At 43.0% G+C, this 22,995-nt stretch overlaps 1 protein-coding gene across 1 annotated transcript; it reads left to right on the forward strand.

Moving 5' to 3' along the window:
• The first annotated feature begins 2,324 nt into the window (after positions 1 to 2,324).
• On the forward strand, positions 2,325 to 18,529 carry LOC115648095 (serotriflin-like). The gene is made up of 9 exons (XM_030555235.1): positions 2,325 to 2,378; positions 2,648 to 2,710; positions 7,637 to 7,695; positions 9,220 to 9,339; positions 10,687 to 10,777; positions 12,562 to 12,707; positions 13,447 to 13,541; positions 16,039 to 16,127; positions 17,893 to 18,529. The coding sequence occupies exons 3-9, from the start codon at positions 7,639 to 7,641 to the stop codon at positions 18,018 to 18,020; spliced, it is 726 nt and encodes a 241-aa protein (XP_030411095.1). The 5' UTR covers positions 2,325 to 2,378; positions 2,648 to 2,710; positions 7,637 to 7,638; the 3' UTR covers positions 18,021 to 18,529.
• The last annotated feature ends 4,466 nt before the right edge of the window (positions 18,530 to 22,995 follow it).

Consider the following 22,995-nt stretch of genomic DNA (forward strand, 5'->3'; position numbering starts at 1 on the left):
GGGTTCTGCAATAATCAGTGATAGAGTAGAAACGTTTTTCATGCTGTGGAAGGGAATTTAGAGTCCTGCTCCATGGGGAAAGGTGCAAACCCAAACACACATGCACCTATGTGTTGGACAGTTTCCAAACACAGCCCATGATTCTCTTGCTATGTGTTTGCACAGCACCTAGCACAATGGGGCCCCAACCTCATCTCTGGAAGCTAGCATAATGAAGATGATATTTTAAGATAGGAAACAGTTCCACGGAAACTCTAAGTAGGCTCTAGCACAGAGTTTTCCTTAGCAAAGAGGCTATTGTGTTAGAGAGGGGTGAGTTGGCCCAGTAAACCCCTCCGCCCTTAATATTTATTCCATTATTTTATTAGGGCTGGAAGTGAGACTTATAAAGCAAAAGAAGTAAAGAATCCTGTGGCACCTTATAGACATTTAGTCTATAAGATGCCACAGGATTCTTTACTGCTTTTACAGATCCAGACTAACACGGCTACCCCTCTGATACTTATAAAGCAGTCACTGCCACTATAATCCCTCTTTCTTTTTTGTGAGGATCAGTGCTACTTCTGCTCCCCTCCTTCCCCTTTAGCAGAAGTGCCTGCAAGTCAGCTTTGTGGAACATTGGCAAGGAATTTTCACCTGCTCTGTGAAAAGACTGACCTTCCAAGGCCTGGCACATGTTAGGAGAGCCAATTTCTGTTTTTCTTTGTGTTTTGTTATTTTAAAGGCAAGAACAGCACAGGTGGACTAGCTTGATTTCAGTCAACTGTTCCCTGATTAAAGATAGTTCTTTTTAAAAGAATGCTGCACTATGCTGAGATATGTCATCATGTGCCAGCAATGCCCCTCGGCCATGTACATTGGCCAAATTGGACAGTTTCTACGCAAAAGAATAAATGGACACAGATCAGACATCAAGAATTATAACATTCAAAAACCAGTCAGAGAACACTTCAACTTCCCTGGACATTCAATAACAGAGTGGCAATTCTTCAACAAAAAAACTTCAAAAACAGACTGTTGTCAGATGCTACCGGTGTGGTGCTCTGCTCTGTTCAATGTTGGTATCACTTGGCTGCGTGCGTGTGTTCCCTCTGTGTGCTGCGCCAACTCTGCAGATAGCTGACACAGCAGACCCGAAGAGAACCCCCAATGATCACAGAGTCTAGAAAGGTGCGAAGGCACGTCAGCCAGGTTTATTGCCATATTGGACACAATGATAGTTCCCTGCAGATTTTTACTCTAGCTCAGGGCATACTACAAATATTTGCCCACGGTCAATGGACTCGGCTCAGTCAGTGGCGGGACTTTCCACTGCCCCCTTGGCCAGACACAGACACCATCCCAGAGATACATTCTTATACACAGGTACAAACAAGTTACACATCACTCCTGACGTACTGAGGTGGAACCCCTCTACGTAGCCAGGTACAACCCCTCTACATAGTCAGGTGCCGCCTCTCACCTTGTACATGATGGTTCGAACAAAACAACTCTATCCAGCATATTCCCCTTTTGGCCTTGTCATTGGGATGGGTCAGCCTGTTCCTTGTTTTCTGTGGAATGTTCCAGTACAGGGTGTTCTGGTACCGTGTTTATACTTCACCACACTAGGTAGATATATGTTTATGCAGCATCAGCCCTTTCCTTGCCAGCTTCTGTGAGTAGGGCCTGCCTCTAGCTCACACCTTAACTTTGCTTTATGATAACAAAGTCTTGACCATTACTTTAGCTCAGGCCTCAGGCCTCATACTGGGCCTTTATCAGGGCTTTACTTACTACACAGACTACAATAAGAAACTGCAGAACTGGAATTAATTTGCAAACTGGACAACATCAAATTAGGCCTGAATAAAGACTGGGAGTTGACGGGTCACTACAAGAAATTTTAAAAAACTCCTAATTTCCCTATGCTAATTTGCCCCTATTGTTACTCACACTTTCTTATTAATTGTTTGAAATGAGACACCCTGATTAACACTACAAAAGTGATTTTTCATCCTGTTGATAACAGCCCACTTTAATAGATTTCTCTCGACCCCACTGGGCAAGGCAACTCCCATCTTTTCATGTACTGCTATATATATCTTCCTACTGTATTTTCCACTCCATGCATCTGATGAAGTAGGTTCTAAACCACAAAAGCTTATGCCCAAATAAATTTGTTAGTCTCTAAGGTGCCACAAGTACTCCTCTTGTTTTTGCTGATACAGACTAACACGGCTCCCCCTCTGAAACCTATGGTGATATTGTAATTGTTTTTAAAACCACGTGTTTATAAAACAGGAAGTAGGCATGCTATATATACACTTCTAGAGTGGAGATAACTTCAAACACTTACAGCCCTTCCAAAGATACAGAAAGACTCAGGCTGGAGAAAGGTAACAAATTCTTTTCTTTACAGAAATTATATTGGAGAAAACACTTATTCAGCACTGTCTCACAATGGCTATTTTATTCAGAATCTGAATAGTACCAAAATGTCTTTACTTTTAATTGCACAATTTTAATGTACTAATCCCACAGGGAAATTATACTAATAAATAATATGGTCTGTCTATATTATTTGATCTAAATTGCACTGGTGTAAATAAGAAATGACTCCCCTAAAATCAATGGAGTTAATCTGATTCCCACCATTGTAATTTAGATCCAAATCTGGCCCATCATCTCAAGGCATTTTCCATGCAAGGGTCTTAAAGCACTTTGCACAGTGAGTATCTATTATCCCGCTTTGCAAATGGTTAAGCTCAGTCACTGAAAGACTGATTCTTTTCTCTTTTACATTGATTTTATGCTGGTGTAATTTCAGTGGAATTATCCCTGATTTAAACCAAGGTAACTGAGCATAGGTTTTTCTTCTCTAGAGAGACTAAACAACTTGCCCAAGGTCTCATGCATACAGTATATTAGACTATATATTAAATATTTCAGTGAAAAACAGGTTACTTGTATATTCTTAGTGAATGGGGGAAAAAAACTAAAAGGCATAAATGTAAAACACATAAAAAATAGAAAATGTATTACAATGTAAACTGAATAAACAAACCCTACGAATGACGGTTAGTTACAAAATTAACAGAAAATTCCCAGCATTATAAACAGGTCAGAAAAATTTCTCAGTTAAGAAAAAAAATAGTGTTGGGTTGTAAAAACGCAAATGTACGAATTTGTTTCTAGCTTTGTCGTTTAATAGATTTTTTATAATTAGGAATTTTTAATATATGATTACAATTTGCATAAAACAGCTACAATTTTCAAACCTGGGTACCTGATGTTAGAGTTCTAGAGCTGGAATTTTCAAGACCACTTAAGGCTCAGATCCTCCAAGGTGTTTAGGCACCTAACTCTATTGAAATTAATCCCATTTACTTGGTGTAAAATTGTATTTGGGAGCACAAATATCTATTTAAGAATCTACCTTCAATGCCCACGTTTCAAAATGTTGGATAACATAGTTTGATAAGGACCTATTTATTAATATGGGTGGGCTTGTCAGATCTTATTGAGTGCAAATGTATATTAGTATTTTAAGTTTGTGAAACAAACACGTGATTCAAATCTACTGCTAGAAATGTTTTGTATCCCTTGCCATACATTTATCTGGGGAATTTCAAACACTATGCACTAACATGTTAGAATGAACTTTGTATCAAGCCTTGAATCATCACAAAAATTCAGCCTCCTTTGGTCTTCTTTTTAAAAGTGAAGATAATGTGTGTACTTAGAGGGAAATCCAGACAACACCTCTGCACCCAAAGATTTCCCTCCCTCTGCAGGACTCAGACTTCAGCCTGCATTGTATGTCAGCTTTGCCACTAGGTTTATTTAGCATAGTCCCAAATCCCTGATGTGGTTTTCTTATGTAACAAGGGGGGAGGGAGAGCACATGGGCTATGCATATGAGAGGGACAGGGAGCCCTGTTTGGTGCTGTGTAGGCTCTGTGTAGCAAGATACATGGAATATGGAAGGACAGAGCATGCCAAGGCAGAGGTTCTGACAGTGTAGTCCCTCCTCAGCACAGCCAGGCTAAACTAGGGGTGCATGTGGGAAAGTAGCCTCCATGAATGGCTCCATGAGCATACCATTGGCTGGTAGGGAAGGGGACAAAGTTTCCCCAGTGCCTAGACCCTGGCTACTCAGTGTGGGCACTGGGCAGATGATGGAACATCTTCTCATTGCTAAAAAACAAGACCATATCCTGCTTGCCTCACCCACACAAACTGAGCCTTTGACTTCAGTGTAGCTACTTCTGCATACGCAGCAAGCAGAGCTTCTCCTGTGAGCAGACTTTAATATTAGAAATGCACTTTAAACCAAAATAATGTAAAACCTTTGCCTCCCATTTGGTCTGGCATTTTCTGTGCTACAGGTAATGGGATCGCTCATGCCTGCAGTGCAGGGAACTGTAACCATCATACTGATTGTACTGTTGGTCACATCATGAAACTGTAGAATGGGAAACAGAGAGTCCTGTGGGGCTGGACTTCAATCTTGCCAGGTAACAGGATGCTCTGTTCGCGTTTAAAAGCTATTTATTGGTAATTCCTCTGCAGAAGTTGGACTCTTTTGTCACATCATAATCATTCACTGCAGCAGTTATAGATTCCTGGCAGGTCAGATTAGAAGAGATCCTTATCATCTGTTCTGATCTCCTGTTTACCACAGGCCGTAGAATTTCTCCCAGTTTCCCCTGCATTGCATCCTAGCTTGTGTTTGACTAAAGCATAGCTTATGTTTACTTATTGATTTTTATGTTGACTAGTAGCAATTTGTGATAATAGCAATCTGGGGGTGTTCCTCACTTACACTGATGTAAATCAGGAGTAACTCCACTGAAGTCAATGGTCTCAATCTAGTTTAAGTGAAAATCGGGTAACAAAGATAGAGGAAATTTCAGACTTTTTAGACAAGAAATTGCTTTCTGCGGTATATCAGGATCATATAAATACCAGAGCCTCCCACTCCTGTTTCAAGGAGTAGGAGAATACCAGTTGTCCACACATTTAAAGTAGATTGTTGTGTAACCCATCTTTGTGGTGTAGTGTTAACTTGCTGCTAGCTCTTTGCCAGACTGCAGCAGCAGAACTCAGTTCACATCAGGGGGGAAAGTTACAGCTTTTCCTAATTCTTGCTTCTTAACTGTTATCAATAGGTGTAGTTCATTTATTCATCTGCTAAGAATTTACATGTCTGTTTTCTACTTTCTTCTTATGTTTACACCTTTAATAGGCCTTAGAATCGTAGCATCCAAGTCAAACAGGATTTCTCAGATCTCTGCCATATTCTTGCCCTGCCTAGTTTTTGTGATTATACAACAGGCTGAAGCTCATATTTATTGTTATGTATAATATTGCTCTATGAGCTGAAATTTTCTCTCAATTGGCTATTGTCCTGTGGAAGTCACTTTATCAACCCAAGGGGCAATAGTCTGTTTTCATAAGATGGGCCCTGTGAGGGCAAGCGTCATCTGCTATTTAACTCTCAATATCTGGAGCAATTTCAGCTCATGTATATGTTCTGGTATCGCAGTGACCTTGTACTGAGTTATCTGTTTGAAGTAACCTGGTCTTATGACCCAGTTTCAATCAAGAATCACAACAAATATATTGGCCATCTAAAAAAGCAATAGTGCAAAAATAATCTCACATTATGTATGTATGTATGTATGTATGTATGATACAAATGCACAGAAGGAATCATCGTTCCATCTGAAAGTGAATAGAGCTTTATTAAATCCTGCAAAAACACGTCTGTGAATATTCACTCCTATTCTGGTCACAACAGAAAAACAACAAACTAACAAGCACACAGACATATGCACATTTGGTTTTAGCACCATAATGCAGAAGTTATCAACCCCACACCCAGCTTCCCAGAAAAGTCTGAACGGCTGCTCTGCAGGAGCCATGAAGAAACCTGACATCTCCAAGAAGTCAGCTGGTGTGAAAAAACAGATTAATAGGCAATGTTTCCTAACTTGGTAACCTCTGCTACTCATTGCACCTGTATTCAGGGTATCCCTACTCAGTATTAGGAATATATTTTTAATGTGTGAATGTAGCAGGGCTGATCAAATCTAGGAGATGGTGGGATATTAAGAGCTTGATTTTCCTTACACAAGTTTTACCTTTCTGTATCATCACTGACTTCAGTAACATTAGAGTGAGAGCAGAATCAGGCCCATAGAGTCTAGACATGGAAAAGATTCAGTACGAGTCATGCAGCCAGTCTCCCTGTCAGTGCAAGCTAATTAAGGGATCAGGGAAAATATCTAGTAATGGGGAGACAATGAGTGTAGAGACCTGATCTGCTTGCCTGCTTTCTGATATGACACCTTCTTCCCCAACACATGACTACAGCTATGTGAGAATTTTTTGTGAAAAAAAAATGACAGAAAATGCAGTTTTCACAAAATCAACATTTTCTGCAGGAAAATATCAGTTGTGTCATTTTTTTTTCAGTCAGGAAAATAAAAGAAGTATTTAGTTTTGAATCAGGTTGACCCCAATCAAAATATTTTGCTTTGTCAAATTGAATCAAATTGTTTCATTTCAGGTAAATTCAACATTAATCTATGTCCACTTAAGATGCTGCACTGCCTCATGGGGGTTGTAGCTTGGGTGCCTCATGCACCCAGTCTCTTCTGTTGATTGGGCTCCCTGGCTGGACTACATCTTCCATCATGTATCCCAGTCTCCCCTCTGAACTACCATGGTCCATCATGGGAGATGTAGTCCCACCAGGGAGCCCAGTCCATAGAGGAGAATCTGGATGAAACACCCTAGAACTAAAACTTACATGAGGCATTGCAAAAGGTCAGATGGAGTTAGTTCAGTGTTGAAATGAACTAAAATGAAATGTTTCAACATTTCTGATTATTTTTAACTTTCTGTTCAATAAGAAATGTTGATATTCTAAATTTTCTACCCAATTCGAGGTGGGGGGGGGAATCAAAATATCAGAACTTCCCATAGGGCAGAAATTCTGTTTGTTTTTGTTTTTGTTTTTTACCAGCTCTACACCTCACCCACCTCCCTGCTTCTGATTTCTGACTTCAGAGTTAGGGAAGGCAAGTCAGCCATGATGGCATAGGGCCAAGCTAGGAAGCAGTGAGGAGTTTGAGCAATCAGTAATAAGGAAGCAATACAGAAAAGAGGCAACTAGCAGAGCAGGAGAAGGGAGTGGAAGAACATTAACAAGGAATGCAGTGCTATGTGTAAATTGGTGGAGGACTGGGTCACCTGTGGGGGTTGATATGGGAGAGGAAGGGCAAGGAACCGAGGACTAGTATATCCATCTCAGTGCAGCATGCATTAAAACAGCCCCTCTCTCCTGCACACAGATGTTCAATGCTATGTTCTTTGAGGAGAGCAGTGGTGAGATCCTGATCTACTGCATCAACGAACGAAGGCGCCTTTTATAAAGTGAAGAGAAGACAGGCAGAAAACTGCTGCACATTCAAGTTATTTCAAATAAGAGAAATGGAGACAAAAGAAGATTTTTCTCATTAAAATGTTAGAACCCAAGTTACCTTCATCCCTAATCTCCCTGTCTTGCTCCAGAAATATATTCCACTAACAAAAATGCTGCTTCAGAAAAAAGACTAAATGACATGGTGTTTATTTTTTTCCTCAGAGATGGGTCTGCTAACTGTGATCATGTGCCTTGCTGCACTGCACCAAGCTATTGGACAGGTATGAACCTTTATTTCTATGCAGAGGAATTAGAAATGGGCTGAGTTTTGTACTAAACCACCTCCAAAATAGTTAGTTGCCCAGAGTTCCATAAGTACAGATGGCATTTGACCACCAGTACCCATTACTTCAGCATGTACTCTAAGCATCTCCACATTTTTCCCTACCCTTATTTATTTAAATACTTTCCACAGCTAAGGTCTGCTTCTCCTCTGACATTTGTCTTATACTGGTGTAATTCCACTGAGTTCAATGGAATTATATCTAATTTAAACTGGTGCAAGCAAGAGGAGAATTGAACTTTGTCAGTATGGAGATGCTGATGCGGTAGTGATCTCACCAGGAACCACTATTTTCTGGAACGCCTTCCTAGCACTTTGCCATCCTAATGGAAACAAGCAGGAAAGCAGGTAGCTTACTGCTGGCTGCTTCTAAAGGCACTGCTTGTTCACAGAAGACAGACACTTCATAGCTATTCACATATGGAGCACCTTTATTTATCTGAATCTCAGCTATCCAAAACTCCCTATTGTCCATGTCCCCTGGCATGTCCTCTGACACCTATTAATAACATTGGAATTTCCCACAATGATCTGAAACATCATTTGCATGCATTCAGCATCCTCCACTGAGTGCTGATCCAGATGTGAGCTTTTCCAAAGTAGGGTAGTGTTTGGGCCCCAGCATTTTGTTCAGCCCAGTCTAGAGACAGAGGCTAGTTGCAAAGTTTGATATTGGATCCACATCTGTGCTTTCCAAACATTCAGGGATGTTTGGATCTGGGGATGCAGTTCTGGCCCATCTATGCATTCCAAAAGCCAGCTCTGGGATTGAGAGGGGCAGTTAAGGAGGAAAGGGAGAGGGGCAGGACTTCAGTAACTGTAGGAACAAAAGGGAATTCACCAGCAGGTGAAAACAAAATGGGTCACCACTGACTGGTGAAGTAGAAGAGGAGATATCAGCAAGACAGGGACCACTGAAAATAACACACTAAGGGACTGTGAGGGAAGGTACTAACTAGTGGGAGTGGCAGACAGAGGTGACTAGATGGATGGTATAGGAAAGGAACAGTGTAAAGGAGCCGGGGAGCAGGGAGTTGACTAAGTGGTTGAATGGAAGGGAAGCAGGAGGTAGAAGGAGCCAAATATGTGGGTATTAGGATGGACAATGGGAGGGGTCAATCAGAAGAGATTGACTGGGGCACCAAGAGACAGATAGGGAGTTTGGGAATCTGCTGACTGGAGAAGCAGAAGGGAAGGCACTAAATGGAGGAGATGGGTTTTCTGCTGCTCATTAAAAAGACAGAGGAAAGAGAGCCATTTACTGACAGTGCTCCATAACCCAAGGGGATGCTTCCATCACCAGTGTGAGCCAGTTAAACAGAGCCTAAGAACACTGAGTACAGTATAATCATCAAACAGTAGTTAAAATAGTCAACTGGGATTATAGGTTAATGCATCGAGTGTGGTGAGATTTGGCAAACAAAAATGTGACAATTTTTCCTGTGATTTTACCCTTGATAAGCCAGGTCCGGGATTTCCCGCTTTGTCTCATCTCAATGTGATTAACCAAAAGGTGATTGTCAACAAGCACAATGACCTTCGGCGTGCGGTGAATCCCACTGCCAGAAACATGATGAAGATGGTAAGCTACATGGCATTGCTTTTCCTACAGATCTGAAATGTTTCCCATTGTCACAGAGTGGCAAACTTGGCCATCAAAACCCTTCCATGATAAGGTGCAGTTTTCGCGCTAAGCTGGGGGAGTTTAAACCAAGTGGGAGAGAAGCATGTCCTTGTGGTTGGCCATTGGCCTAGGCACTGGTAGGCCAGAATCTACTCCTGTAATTGACTTGCAGCAGAGCAGAGGAAGTTTTTTCAAAACCACTGAAGTGACTTAGGAGCCCAAGTGCTATTGAAAACCCTACCCTTCAGCTCTGTGCCTCAGTTTTCCCATCTACAGAACTGAATTAATAATATTCACCTACCTCCCAGGGGCATCGGTAGGGTGACCGGATGTTCCGTTTTTAAAGGGACACTCCCAGTTTTGGGGACTTTTTCTTATATGGGCGCCTATTACTCTGAGAGTGACCAGACAGCAAGTATGAAAAATTGGGACAAAGTATGGAGGGTAATAGGTGCTCATATAAGAAAAAGCCCCAAATATTGAGATTGTCCTTATACAATCGGGACATCTAGTCACCCTAATTACCCCCCACCCCCTGTCCTGTTTTTTCACAGTTGCTGTCTGGTAATCCTAGTCACCGGGAATCTTACCTCAATAATATTTCTATATTGCATGGAGATCTTTGAATGGAAGGAGCTGTAGGAGACAAATTCCAGTTCTTGTGCAGGAATCTAGTACATGGGTTCTGCATCACTTATGTCCCATTTTAAGCCCTCAGAATAAGGCCTAAGTGGTGCCTAGGAATGGAATAGTAGATGCTGTCCCTCTAGAACCCCTTTACAAGGATTGCCAGCTCCTGGATCTTTGTTTGCTGGAACTGTACAAAAAAAGTTTGCCTCAACATATTTCTAATGTCCAATACAGGTTACATGTCCTTTATGACTGCCAAACTGTTATCAAAGCAGGCTGGAAACTGGTTTACAGACCTTTCCATTGGACTTGGACATTGCTAAAATCACAAACCATGGCACTTTTCAGGGCTAGGCTCTAAACTATAGAGATTTTGGTTTATTCATCCATAGTGACAAGAGGGTCCCCTTGTCACTATGGATGTGGGGCTGAGGAGTTTTCCTCGAAGGGAACACTCCACTTCAAATAGGTAGAAGAAATCTTCAGGACATTATAACATTCAGGATCCCCAGCTAATATAAACTAGCCTAGCTGCAATGACTTCCATGGGGCTGTTTTGACTGACACCCCCTGAGTAGCCAGGCCATAATTTCCAGATCTGAATTTAGTTTTACGTTCACTATTGGATTGGTTTTACCAAAAGGTAAATATGATATTTCTCCTTGTTTCCTTAAGAAATGGAATCCTGAAGCTGCGAGCAATGCTCAGAGATGGGCAGATCAGTGTAAAATGTCCATCAGTTCTAGAAATCAGAGAATTGCAAATGGTAAGTGAAGAGTAACTATAAAATTATGAGTGATTGAAATAACCATCTAGAGACTTACAGGTACAACCATATTACTGCAAAAGTGTTATTTTAGCAGGGCAGGAGCACTGATATGGGACGAGTTGAGATTTCACTTCCAGATCCGTATAAAAAACCCACCTGCGTTGAAACTTGACACACACAATCTCAGCCAGAGAGTGAATGTTTTCTTCACCATGGAAAAAATTGCTTCAAACTTTTTTTTCTTCCCATTTGCCCCCACCAAAATCCATCGGGGAGAGGAATCCATTAATTCTGTGGGCAGTGTCTTGACTGCTGAGACATGAAGCTCTTTGGGGAAAAGACTGTCTCTTACTATGTCATTAGAGTGCCTAACACAATTAAACCCTAATCTCTGTTAGGGCCTTTAACTGCTATTGTAATACAAATAATTAGTAAAGTGGGACTTAGAGTGATGCACAAGTTTTGAGTGAGTCTTCTGCAGAGGGATGAATTTTACAAACAAAGAAATTTGCACAGGTGGTACGTGCATTATAATCAGTTATTGGAGGGGGGAGATTATTTTAATCTAATATTTAATGGTAGCCTGTTAATCCAAGAAGAGGTGGTATCTTTTAACTAGAAATTGTTGTTATTTTTAATCTGCTCTTCTCATCTAGTATTTTAATGAGGTGCTTCTAGTTTAAACAGTCTGCAAACAAATATCTCTGGGTATACAGGGCCTGCTCCAAAGCCTATGGAAGTTAATGAGACGCTTTCTGTTGTCTTCACTGAGGTTGGATCAGGTCAATAATTCCCTTCTTAGAGGTACTGGCTTATAGGTACAGTCAAACCTCGCAATAACGCGCCCCCACTATAACGCGAAATCGCATATAACGCGATCGTAGGTTGGCTCCCCTTTAAGGCATAATACAGTACTGTACCAGTCGTCCCCAACACCACGGCAGGGGAGAGATGCTGCAGCCCCGCCTCTGCCGGGGACAGAGAACTCTGAGGCTGTGGGCGCCAGTGCTCTCTGTCCCCAGTAGGTGCGGGGCCACAGCTTCTCTCCGGCTTCTCCAGGGCTATGGACGCCAGTGCTCTCTGTCCCTTGCAGGCGAGGGGACCGCGGCTCCTTTTGAAGCCGGAAAGAAGCCGCGGCCCCCCACCTGCCGGGGACAGAGAGCACCAGTGCCCGCAGCCCCACAGTTCTCTGTCCCTGGCAGGCAGGGAGCCGCGGCTCCTTTCCCTTGGTGGGCACTAGGCACTAGAGGCACTAGGCGGTGCACATCAATGCACCACGTTGGGGACCACTGACAAACTGACTGGTCTGAAACCCTGCTATACTGCAACCCCCCATTTAGCATGATGGAAGTTTTTGGACCCCAAACATCACGTTATAGCAAGGTTTCACTGTTCTGCTTTGTTCAGACTGGAAATAAGGTGTAAATTTTCAACAGTGAGGTTAATTAAACTTTGGTACACTTTACCAAGATTGTGGTGGATTTTCCATCTCTGAAAATTTTTACTCAAGATGAATTTTTTTTCCCCTAAAAGATCTGTTCTAATTCAAACAGGAATTACTGAGGGGAAGTTTTCTGGCCTGTGCTATACAGGAAGTCAGACTGGCTGATCACAATGGTCATTCTGGCCTTGGAATCAATGAATCTCTGATTAGACACAATGTGTAGGGTGGAAATATGGTGGTTAACCTAACTGTAGGGTGCAACTCACATCTCTGCTATTCCTACAGTCTCTCTACTTGTCCTCACACTGTCTTGAAACTGCCTCATTTCTATTTTCAGGTGTCTTCTGTGGTGAAAATGCCTTACAGGCAACTTATCCCCAGTCTTGGTCTGATGCAATCCAAAACTGGTATAATCAAGTGGCTAATTTCAAATATGGTACTGGAGCAATCAAAGACAATGCCTATATTGGTAGCTACACTCAGGTATGGAGATTAATGACAGATTTCCAGCAAATGAAATATTGTTTTAGGAAGAAAAGTGATACCGTCTGGAAATAAAATATATTTATGTGAGCACCCATATGTCCCCATCAAAGTCAATGGAACTGTGTCTGTGTAATTAAGGAAAGTTAGGAGTCTGTACCTTTAGAAACTTATTACTATCTGTCATTCCCTGCCTGATCCAAAGTCCACTGAACTCATTCAGAGTCTTTCCATTTACTTCAAAGGGCATTGGATCAGATATTTAATAAGATATATTCCAGCAGAAAATTATGATATTTTGATATTTTTCTTCTTCCCAACATGGGACCAAATGTCAAAGTATCTTAAATTACTAATAATATACTGAATTGTGGAATGACAATGTCTGAAAAATGTTGATTTGGAAATGTCAAAGCAACACATTTCAAAACATTGAATAGAAGCAAAACATTACTTGTCTGAAAAAATCATATAGGTGCTCTACAAAAGATGGTTGGACACATATTTCAGTCTCCTCCTTCTCCCAACTGCTAAATTGCATTTTTCAAAAAGCTAAACATACAGAAATATTTCCTTGTTATTACTTTTCCAGGTAAGCAATTGCTACAGTTCCCACAGTGATGTTATGGGTTCATGAACTGAAAGGCTGCTGTTCTGGGAGCTCATGAAGAGGCTCTCAAATAATCCATGATTGAAACGAAGCCTTGCTGATTGAATGTACTTATTTTCATGCCTGCAGGTGGTTTGGTATAATTCTTACGAGATTGGATGTGCAGTTGCCTACTGTCCTCAGAATAAGTGGCAGTACTTTTATGTTTGCCATTACTGTCCCGCGTACGTACCAATATAGATTTCCTTTAAGTTGAAACACTTTGTAAGATGTTTTGAAACCTTCTAGGCAGGGCTGTCAATTAACTGCTCTTAACGCATGCGATTAACGCACAGCAAAATTAACGCACATTTTTTTTAAAGCACATTAATCGCAAACCATCTGGGCAGAAAGGCAGCATGAGCGGCCTTGAAGTGGTCTGGTCAGGCGCAGTAACGCAAGGTGCCACCAGGGGGTGGGAAGAGAAGAGGCTACAGAAAGTAATATAGTTCTCATCCCTGCATTTTTAAAGTAAAAACAGGACTGCCAGGGGCTCACCAGAGCCGCCTTCCTCCCCCTTGAAGGGCTCTCCTGAGCTTCTCTCCCCATGCCTCCCAGGGCTGGGGCTAACTGCCCCCCACCCTGTGCTACTGGGGTGACCAGATGTCCTGATTTTATAGGGATAGTCCAGATATTTGGGTCTTTTTCTTATATAAGCTCCTATTACCCCCCACCCCCTGTCCCATTTTTTCACACTTGCTGTCTGGTCACCCTATGTGCCACCCACCTCTGGGGCTGAGCTCCATGCTGGCCGCATTTGGGGCTGCCCCGCTCAAGCTCTGCACTGCCCATGGTGGGGTCTCCCCTCCCAGTCCTGTGCCACCCACAGCTGGACTGACCCCTCCCCCCCCTGCTGCCCAGGGCTGGGAGTGACCCGCCCCCAACACTGCCGCCTCGGGACAAATGCCCAGTGTTGGCGAAGAAATAGGGACGGCTGGGACAGAGCTTAAAAAGGGGCCTGTGCTGGCCAAAACGGGACATATCGTCACCCTAGCCAGCCCGGGTCCTATTGTTCCTGGCCAGCTCCTCATTCCCGGGACCAACCCCCCTGCATCATGCCCCATTGCCCCTAGCCAGCCGCTCGCTCTGGGGGCACCCCATAGAGAATGTGGGCCAGCCTCTCCTGCTCCTCCCCTGAAGTACGATGAGTCCCTGAGGTAAAATCCACCCTTCCTTGCAAGCAAGGGCTCAGTCAGCTGAAGGGAGCCCAGCTAGTTCAGTAAAAGAAGGTGAGCCTGTCATAACTCTAGTCCCAGATTTGGACCTTAGCGTCCAAAATATGGGGGTTAGCATGAAAACCTCCAAGCTTAGTTACCAGCTTGGACCTGGTACTTGCTGCCACCACCCAAAAATTTAGAGTTTTTTGGGGCACTCTGGTCCCCCTGAAAAACCTTCCCTGGGGACCCCAAGGCCCAAATCCCTTGAGTCTCACAACAAAGGGAAATAATCCTTTTCCCCTTCCCCCCTCCAGGTGCTCCTGGAGAGATACACAGACACAAGCTCTGCGAATCCAAACAGAGTGACTCCCCCTCTCCGTTCCCAGTCCTGGAAACCAGAATCACCGAGTTAATCTCCCTTCCCCCCCCCAACTCAGAGGGTATGGAAAGTCAGGCGAACAAATCCAACACACACAGATCTCCCTCTGACTCCTTCCTCCACCAATTCCCTGGTGAGTACAGACTCAACTTCCCTGAAGTTTCCCAGTAAAGAAAACTTCAACAGGTCTTAAAAGAAAGCTTTATATAAGAAAGAAAGAAAAATACATACAAATAGTCTCTCTGCATTAAGGTGACAAATACAGGGTCAATTGCTTAAAAGAATATTGAATAAACAGCCTTATTTAAAAAGAATACAAATCAAAGCACTCCAGCAACTATAGACATGTAAATAAATACATGATCTCTGTACTCACAACTTGGAAACAGAAGATTAGAGAGCAGGAAATAGAAATCACTCCTCATAGCTGAGAGAGCATCAGGCAGAAGAAAAAGAACACAGACACAAAACTCCCTCCACCCAGAGTTGAAAAAATCCTGTTTTCTGATTGGTCCTCCGGTCAGGTGTTCAGAATACTTCTTTCCAGGTGAAAGAGATGTTAACCCTTAGCTATCTGTTTATGACAGAGCCCAGTACCAGAAATCACCCTTCCAGAAGCAGCAGCAAGACACCTCCCTCCCCCTCCTCCTGCACAAGTTATTACTTGCTCCTCCCTGTTGTCACCCCCTGTCCTGCCAGACCCTCCTCCCACACAAGTTATTGCTTACTTCCCCCCACTTTTGATTTAGTTATAAATGTACATTCAGAGGAAGAAGGGGGTATTTTAATATTTGTACACTTCGAATACTGACCTACCCCAAAGGGGTGCTGTAAGAGTTATTTCATTCCTGCCCACAGCATATTTGAAGGTCTTTGAATGGAAGGTGCAGAGGATTAATTGTGTTACTGTATATTCTATACAAGGACCAAATTATTATATTGAATTAAAAAAGAATTATAACCACAGAAATGTATGTCTTTCTTTCCTTTCAAATAGACTGTCCTATCTCCAAAGCATCATTTGAAGTAAAACAGGATTGTTTAGGAGCAGGTTTCACACAATCTGGGGAGTTAGTTCTACGTTATACAATACGTTAACTTTATTTTAAAGGGATATTTCATGTCTGGGTTGCTTTTTAATTTCAGAGGAAATAATGCAGCAGACTTATCTAAGCCATACAAACAAGGCCCAACATGTGGCAATTGCCCTAATGCCTGCGACCAAGGACTCTGCAGTAAGTTAATGGGTTTTTTGTTTTTTCCATATCTTTCCTGAAGAGAGAAATACAATGCTAGATTACCTTGGACAATAACGAAGGTTAAGATTGTCACAGTTATTTTTAATAAATGACCGTACAGGTCACAGGCAACAAACAAAAATCACGGGAGCCTGTGACCTGTCTGTGACTTTACTAAAAATAAGCAAGGGCACAGTTAGGTAGGAGGGAAGAATGACAGCTGGAGTCCCATGGGGGAAGACTGACAGACCCAGCCCCACAACCATGCGGGGGGACAGCTTGCCCCCGGCTCCAGCAGCCTCAGCCATGGAGCAGGTGCACAGCCCTGGCTCCTGAGCTGGTAGCAGCTGTGGGGCAGGGGCACATAGTCCCAGTTCCAACCCCAGCCACAGGCACACAGCCCCAGCCCCCACCGCAAACCGTACAATAAAACCCTCTGGCATCTCTCAGACTATACAAGTAGCTATTCTGGACAATATTTAATAAATAAGAGTCCCTTTAAAACAGTCATGGGTAAAGTAAATCCCATCAGCTCTGTCCTAGCGCTAGACACGCATCAGTGGGCCATGTAATCTAGATAGTGCTAGCAGTGCCCTCTGTTGGAGACCTCAGTACCCTATATTAAGTATTCAGTCTAAAGTTTTTCAGCCCTGTATACTTAGGGAGGGACACAAACATCCAATATGCACACGAGCTGGTGGGTTACACATATGCATAGAGCTCTGCATAGGTACTAGAGCTTTGCAGGCTGCAATTAAGTGTGAGCAAAAGTGTGTATATGGTTAAGTATGCAAATAGTTTCACCTTCCAGTTTGCATCCACCCCCTCCCTCCAGTCTCTGAAACTGAGAAAAATAATAATTCTCTACTTCACTGTACCTTGTTGTGGAGCTTAATCTATTAAAGCTTAAAGAACACTTAGAGATCTTCAGAGGAAAGGTGCTTATTATTATACCAACGACAATTTGTGTTCAGAACAATAAATTCCTAATAAAAAGGAAAATAAACTGTCCTACTCTTGGTGCAACCTTATAGTCAAGTCCTTTTGTACCTCCACTAACTTCAGTTGATTTGTAACACGGTTAATTTTGGCTTGTTACACTGTATGATATGGCTGATCTTCTGTTTCAAAGTGATAGTCAGTGAATGCCAGTGACTAAAACCTACCTTGGCCTAAGCACAACTTTGATTCTACTTTCACTTACATCAATGTAATTCCACTGAAACTAGTTTAATGGACCGCAGATGAGGCCCACCAGGTTACTGTGGGTACAAAAGCAGAGAGCCAGACAAGACTACATAGGTTTATGAAGACAGTGGATTGAAAAATACATTTTGAAAGGGAAACAATTAATGGATCAGGGCCAGCTTTAAGCCGATTTCCCTGATTCCCTGGAATTGGGCCCCACATCTAAAAATTAATTTTAAAATTTTTTTTACGTGCCCGGCGGGGGGGAGGTCTGCTGCGGGGCTCCTGGGGCATTTTGGTGGCGGCAGGGGAGGGTCCACTCCGGGATTTTGGCGGCGGGAGGTGGGGGATCCATTCCAGGTCTTCAGGGGCATTTCGGCGGCAGGCGGTCTTTCATTGCCGTAGAAGACCCAGAGTGGACCCCTTGCTGCCGAAGTGCCGCCAAAGCCCCAGACCGCCGCCGGGTATTCAAATCAGGCCCCGTCGTTCATAGAGCCGGCCCTGTCCTGTAACTGATTTAGGACTGACTTATCCATTTATCATCTAACTCTGTTTACCATTTGGTTTATTTCAGCCAACCTTTGCAAGTATATGGATACATACACAAACTGTGCCCTCTTAAAAGGGCTCTTTGGCTGCACTCATTCTCTGGTGAAGGAAAAATGTCCAGCTTCCTGCAAATGCACCAATGAAATAAAATAATATCCTGCTATCCATCACTTTCTCTTCCTTGAGATTGTTTTATTTGATAGAGAAGAGAACCCAGGATAAAACAAAAACAAAAACATTCCCAATATTTTCATATCCGCTTGAATTCTGGATAAAACAATGATTAAGTTGTGCTCTGCCTTATGTGTTAGATATCCTGAATATTATTCAGTAGTTGAAACTATTTCCATAATTACTTTAGATTATTCAGAAATCTTATTTTAGCTATTAATGGGCATAGGTCTATTCCAGGAGTAGGTGGGTGAGGTTCTGTGGCCTGCAATGTGCATGATAGGTCCCTTCTGGTCTTAAAGTCTGTATGAGTCTACTTCAAAGCATGGAACGGCTGCTGAATTTTATTCTTAAACAGGAAATAGAGTCATAATCTACTTGACTATTTTTTTGTATTGCACATTAAATTTCAGTTGATTTGCCACTGACTTTTTCCTTAGTTATAAAATGAATGTAATCCTGCTAAATAAAAGCATTGTTTAACACCCTCATTGCGAAGTAATTCTTGCCTGTAATTCTTTGCCACTATGCATGTAATATTCCACAAAAAATTTAAGCCAAAGAATGCTTTCAATTAAGCTTTACTTATGCAAATTACCTCTCCTTCATAGCAGCAACCGATTCACCAAAAATATTATGTGACGCCATTGAAAAAGTAGCAAACAGGACAAATACATGTATTATTCATATACATTTAAATTATAATAATGATCAGATTTCAATGTTTCATGTTCTTTGTGCACCTTCTACAGGGCTGGTACAACCCGTTAAGCAACCTAGGCGGTTGCCTAGGGCGCTAGCATTTGGGGGGCAGCATTTCTGGTCCTTCGGTGGCTACCGCGGCGGCCGGATCTTTGGCCACCCCACTCGTCATTGGCATTTAGGTGGAGAGACCTGGGGCAGGGGGGCGTGGGGAGGGCCGCCTGCAGGAGAACCACTCCCTGCCCCAGCTCATCTCTGCTCTGCCTCCTCCCCTGAGCATGCCACCCCGCTCCGCTTCTCTGCCTCCCAGGCTTGCTGCGCCAAACAGCTGATTGTCAGGAGCAACTCCACTGACCTCAATTGAATTAAAACCAATGTAAGTGAGAGCCACCTTGTCGGATAAGAAGCCAAGACTTTCAAAAGCAAGTCATGATTTGGAGTGCCTCAGTGTTTGGCACCCCCCTTCTGTACCCTCAAAAGATTTTAATGTTCAGAAAGACTGAACCCCTGTCCTCTGAAAAATCAGACCCCTTCAAAGTGACTCAAATTGAACACCCAACAACTGATACACCCAAAATTGCTAGTCACTTTTGAAAATGCTGGCCAGAGTCTAAGATTAATATCTTAAATCTGATAGCAGATTTGTCCATCGAGCTGGTTTTAAGGGCTAAAAGGAACATCGGATCCAGTCATATGAAAAATCTCATCCCAACATGATCAGGGCAGAGATCATCCCCAAAGGGTGAGCAGTAAGGTACGACACAACACCATCCGCTTTCCATATTAAAGACAGGAGAAGAGACTTAATCATTAAAATAAAATCTCACGGGAAAATTTGTTGAGACTTAATCACAGACTTGCAGAAAGATGGTTAATGGGAACAAAGGAGGGATATTCACCCCCCACCCAGTCTGTTCAACCCAAAACAGAGGGAATATTACATTGATCCCAATCTAATCATCTTTATTACTCTGTTACTCGCCTGCTCAGCTTACCACGTCACTGAATAGATCTTTTGGGAGGGTACAGTACCGAAGATATTCAGAGATCTTAAGGCCAGAAAGGATTATTATTAGTTCATCAAGCCTGACCTCCTGTACCATACTCTGACAAAGCCTGAAGCAGACAGGAAAGCGTTAAACACCAGATATGCACTTGATTAGCTCTGTTCTGCTCCACCTGTGCTGGGCATTAGGCCTAGGAGATTGACTTAAAAAGAGGGGAGGCCACTAGCTGGGGCCTGATGGGGAAGGAGTGCAGACAGGCTGCGCTTGTGTGGGGCAAGAAACAGGGCTGGGTCTAGGAGCTTTCTAAAGATTGCAGCCTGCCAGAGCCCCTGCGTAGAAGGGTGGGCCTCACCAAGATTCACTGGAGTCCAGGAACTTGTTAAGTGTTAGGACAGGCTGTTGCAGCTCGGGGCCTGCATGCCACGAAGGGGGTTGAAAGCTGAGCCGGGTTGGGCTCAAGATTCTTTTTGCCCGGTGTCTCAGTTGGTTTTTGACTGAGGGACTCAAATAATCTGCAAGGGGTTGAATTCTCTGAAGCAACTTGGCTGGAGGGCTAAGCCACCTCTCCAGTGCAAGTGGGCTGAAGACTATGTAGAGAAACTGAGGCAGATCTTCTGTATCACCACTCCAGGAAGGGGCACATTAGGCTGGCATCTCCGCTACACACTCACCACAGAACTTTGCTATTCCTGTACGGAATTCAATAACCTGTGACCGACTAAAGCATATCACCCAGAAAGGCACCTCGTCTTGATTTGAAATAGGGTGGAATACAAAATGTGGTTGGTGAATAGGAAACTCTTTCTCTTTCCCCAGCTCTATTCATGTACTACCTCTGAGAGTGTACATTTACCAGTAGGATCCCTGGTAGGGAGCTGTGTAGGATAAGGGTTATGTGCAGGATGCACCACATGTTTCCCAACTCTTGTCAGACATGTTCCTGCTACATGCAGTGCCTGATAAAGTTACCCCAATGCAAAGCGTTTAAGATTCCAAAAGTGGATGGGCCTCCTTTCCTCACAAAATATCATAATTAAATTTCTGGAAAATTAGAATAATTACAAAGGAAACAAGACATCCCCAGCAAAAATTGATTCAAATTTTAAAAAAACACACAGAAGAATGTGAGGGTCCATTAGCAGACTTGTGAAAATGCGTAATTAGGAATGAGACTGAATATATGCTCGTGGCTCTAGGTAAATCTAAACAAATAAAAAATATAGAGCAGAATTTTGGGACCTAGTATAAGGCTGGTGGGAAAAAAATGAGACAATTAGGAATGAAATAGAATAGTCCAACCACCAACAAGTTAGGGTCCAACAAATTCTCATCCAGCAGACTGTGAGCACCCACTTCTAAAACATTAGTTCTCCATTTTATCCTATGTCATTGAGTAAATCCCCTGGCTGAGTGCAAGTGCAGACGATAAATAGATGATATGTAGGAAACACAACACAAATCCCAACTCTCTACATCAGGGATCGGCAACTTTTGGCGTGCGACTCATCAGGGAAATCTGCTGGGTAGGCTGGGATGGTTTGTTTACCTGCAGTGTCCACACGTTCGGCCAATCGCAGCTCCCACTGGCCGCAGTTCACCATTCCAGGACAATGGGGACTGTGGGAAGTGGCCCGGGCCGAGGGATGTGCAGGCCGCAGCTTCCCGCTTTGAACCTTGGCTGGCTTGAGCGGGGGAGGGCTGCAAGAAGGAGCCATGTTGCATTAGGAGCCCCTGGGAAACTCCTAGCTGACACAACCAGAGTTGTTCCTGAAGCTGTGGGGGCAGCATACACCGTGTTTCATTAGCAAACAGTGAAGCAGAATGCACTTTGTGTTGAACAAGTGAAACTTTATTAAAAGCTGTGCACTACTCTGTCCATGTGGCCAAGTTGGTTCCAGCTTAGCAGCACCCATTCCCCTGGTGTCCCATCAAATAACAGCCCCTCCAGGGAACATGGGCTTTCTGACTCCAGTTCCACAGATCATTGTACAGGTGGCAGCAGAATGAGCTCTTGCAAGACTGCAGCATGCATTCTCCCTCGGCTCCAGGAAGAATTCCACCGAAGCCAGCATGCATCTCCCATGAATTTCTGCAGCCATAAGGCAATTCTTTGTCACCCTCCAGCATAATCAGCTTCAGATGGAGGAGCCATGGCCCCAGTTGTTTTATGTACCACATGCTGGGTAATAACATGAGAGGACTCAGTGTTTGTTGAACTGAACTGGCTCTTTATTAAACAAATGACTGCCCGAGCTGCTGCAGCTGAGCATTGTAATTATCTGCATGCAGACTGATTTCTTGGTGCCTTTTCTAAACTCTTCCATCCAAGTTCCATGTGTAACTCACACACCTTTTGAGTGTGGTGTTCTGTCCCATCTGTTGGAGGTGCTCTTAATCTCACCTGTTGGAGCTGTTGCACTCTATAACTCATTACATAGTCATTAGAACAGGGACTTGATGTGCGGTCTCTCACTTTGCCAGTGAGTGCCACAAACACCAAGTTAAAGTAGTTCTCACTTGTGTGCTCTGACCCAGTGACTATTCATTGCCATTATAAATGACTATGAATTGCTACTATGAATGACAGTGAATAGTAACATAAGAGATATCTTTTTTAAACCACAAAGTGTGAAAAAATGCCAAAACATCTGTCCCACGAAAAACACATTTCCTCAACCCAGTCATGATTAAACAAATACAAAAACATCTAAGTGGGTGAGATCCAGGTTTCATCTCCACAGCATCTGTCTATGCCAGTACGCTGAAATTCCTACTACAAGCACCTGGGGGCAGATTATGCACAGAGAGTGAACCTTGTTGGAATTCCCTGACTGGCATCTTAAAGAAGGCCCTTCCTATAATTTAGAATGGCAGGTTTATTGCTAACTGATTATAATACTTTGTGGCATTGAATTACTTAATTAAAACTACATCAATACAGCATAATCTAATCAGTGCGGAATCCTTTGTTCCATTTCATTATTTTCATTCCCTCTTCTTGATCAAATTTAGCTATTTTGAAGCTAGTGTATCTTCTATCAAGGGTGCTGAGGGAGTTGGCTGATGTGATTACAGAGCCATTGGCCATTATCTTTGAAAAATCATAGTGATTGGGGAAAGTCCCAGATGGTTGGAAAAAGGCAAATATAGTGCCCATATTTTAAAAAGGGAAGAAAGAGAACCCGGGGAAGTACAGACCGGTCAGCCTCACTTCAGTCCCCAGCCAAAATAATGCAGCAGGTCCTCAA

This window comes from Gopherus evgoodei, chromosome 3 (assembly GCF_007399415.2).
Source record: "Gopherus evgoodei ecotype Sinaloan lineage chromosome 3, rGopEvg1_v1.p, whole genome shotgun sequence".
Lineage (NCBI taxonomy): Eukaryota > Metazoa > Chordata > Testudines > Testudinidae > Gopherus > Gopherus evgoodei.

Excerpts from the sequence above, each read along its gene's own strand:
- LOC115648095 (XM_030555235.1), top strand. The coding sequence starts at position 7,639 with ATGGGTCTGCTAACTGTGATCATGTGCCTTGCTGCACTGCACCAAGCT. Across the intron at positions 12,708-13,446 it reads ATATTGGTAGCTACACTCAG|GTGGTTTGGTATAATTCTTA; the intron begins GTATGGAGATTA and ends TCATGCCTGCAG. Across the intron at positions 16,128-17,892 it reads CTGCGACCAAGGACTCTGCA|CCAACCTTTGCAAGTATATG; the intron begins GTAAGTTAATGG and ends GGTTTATTTCAG.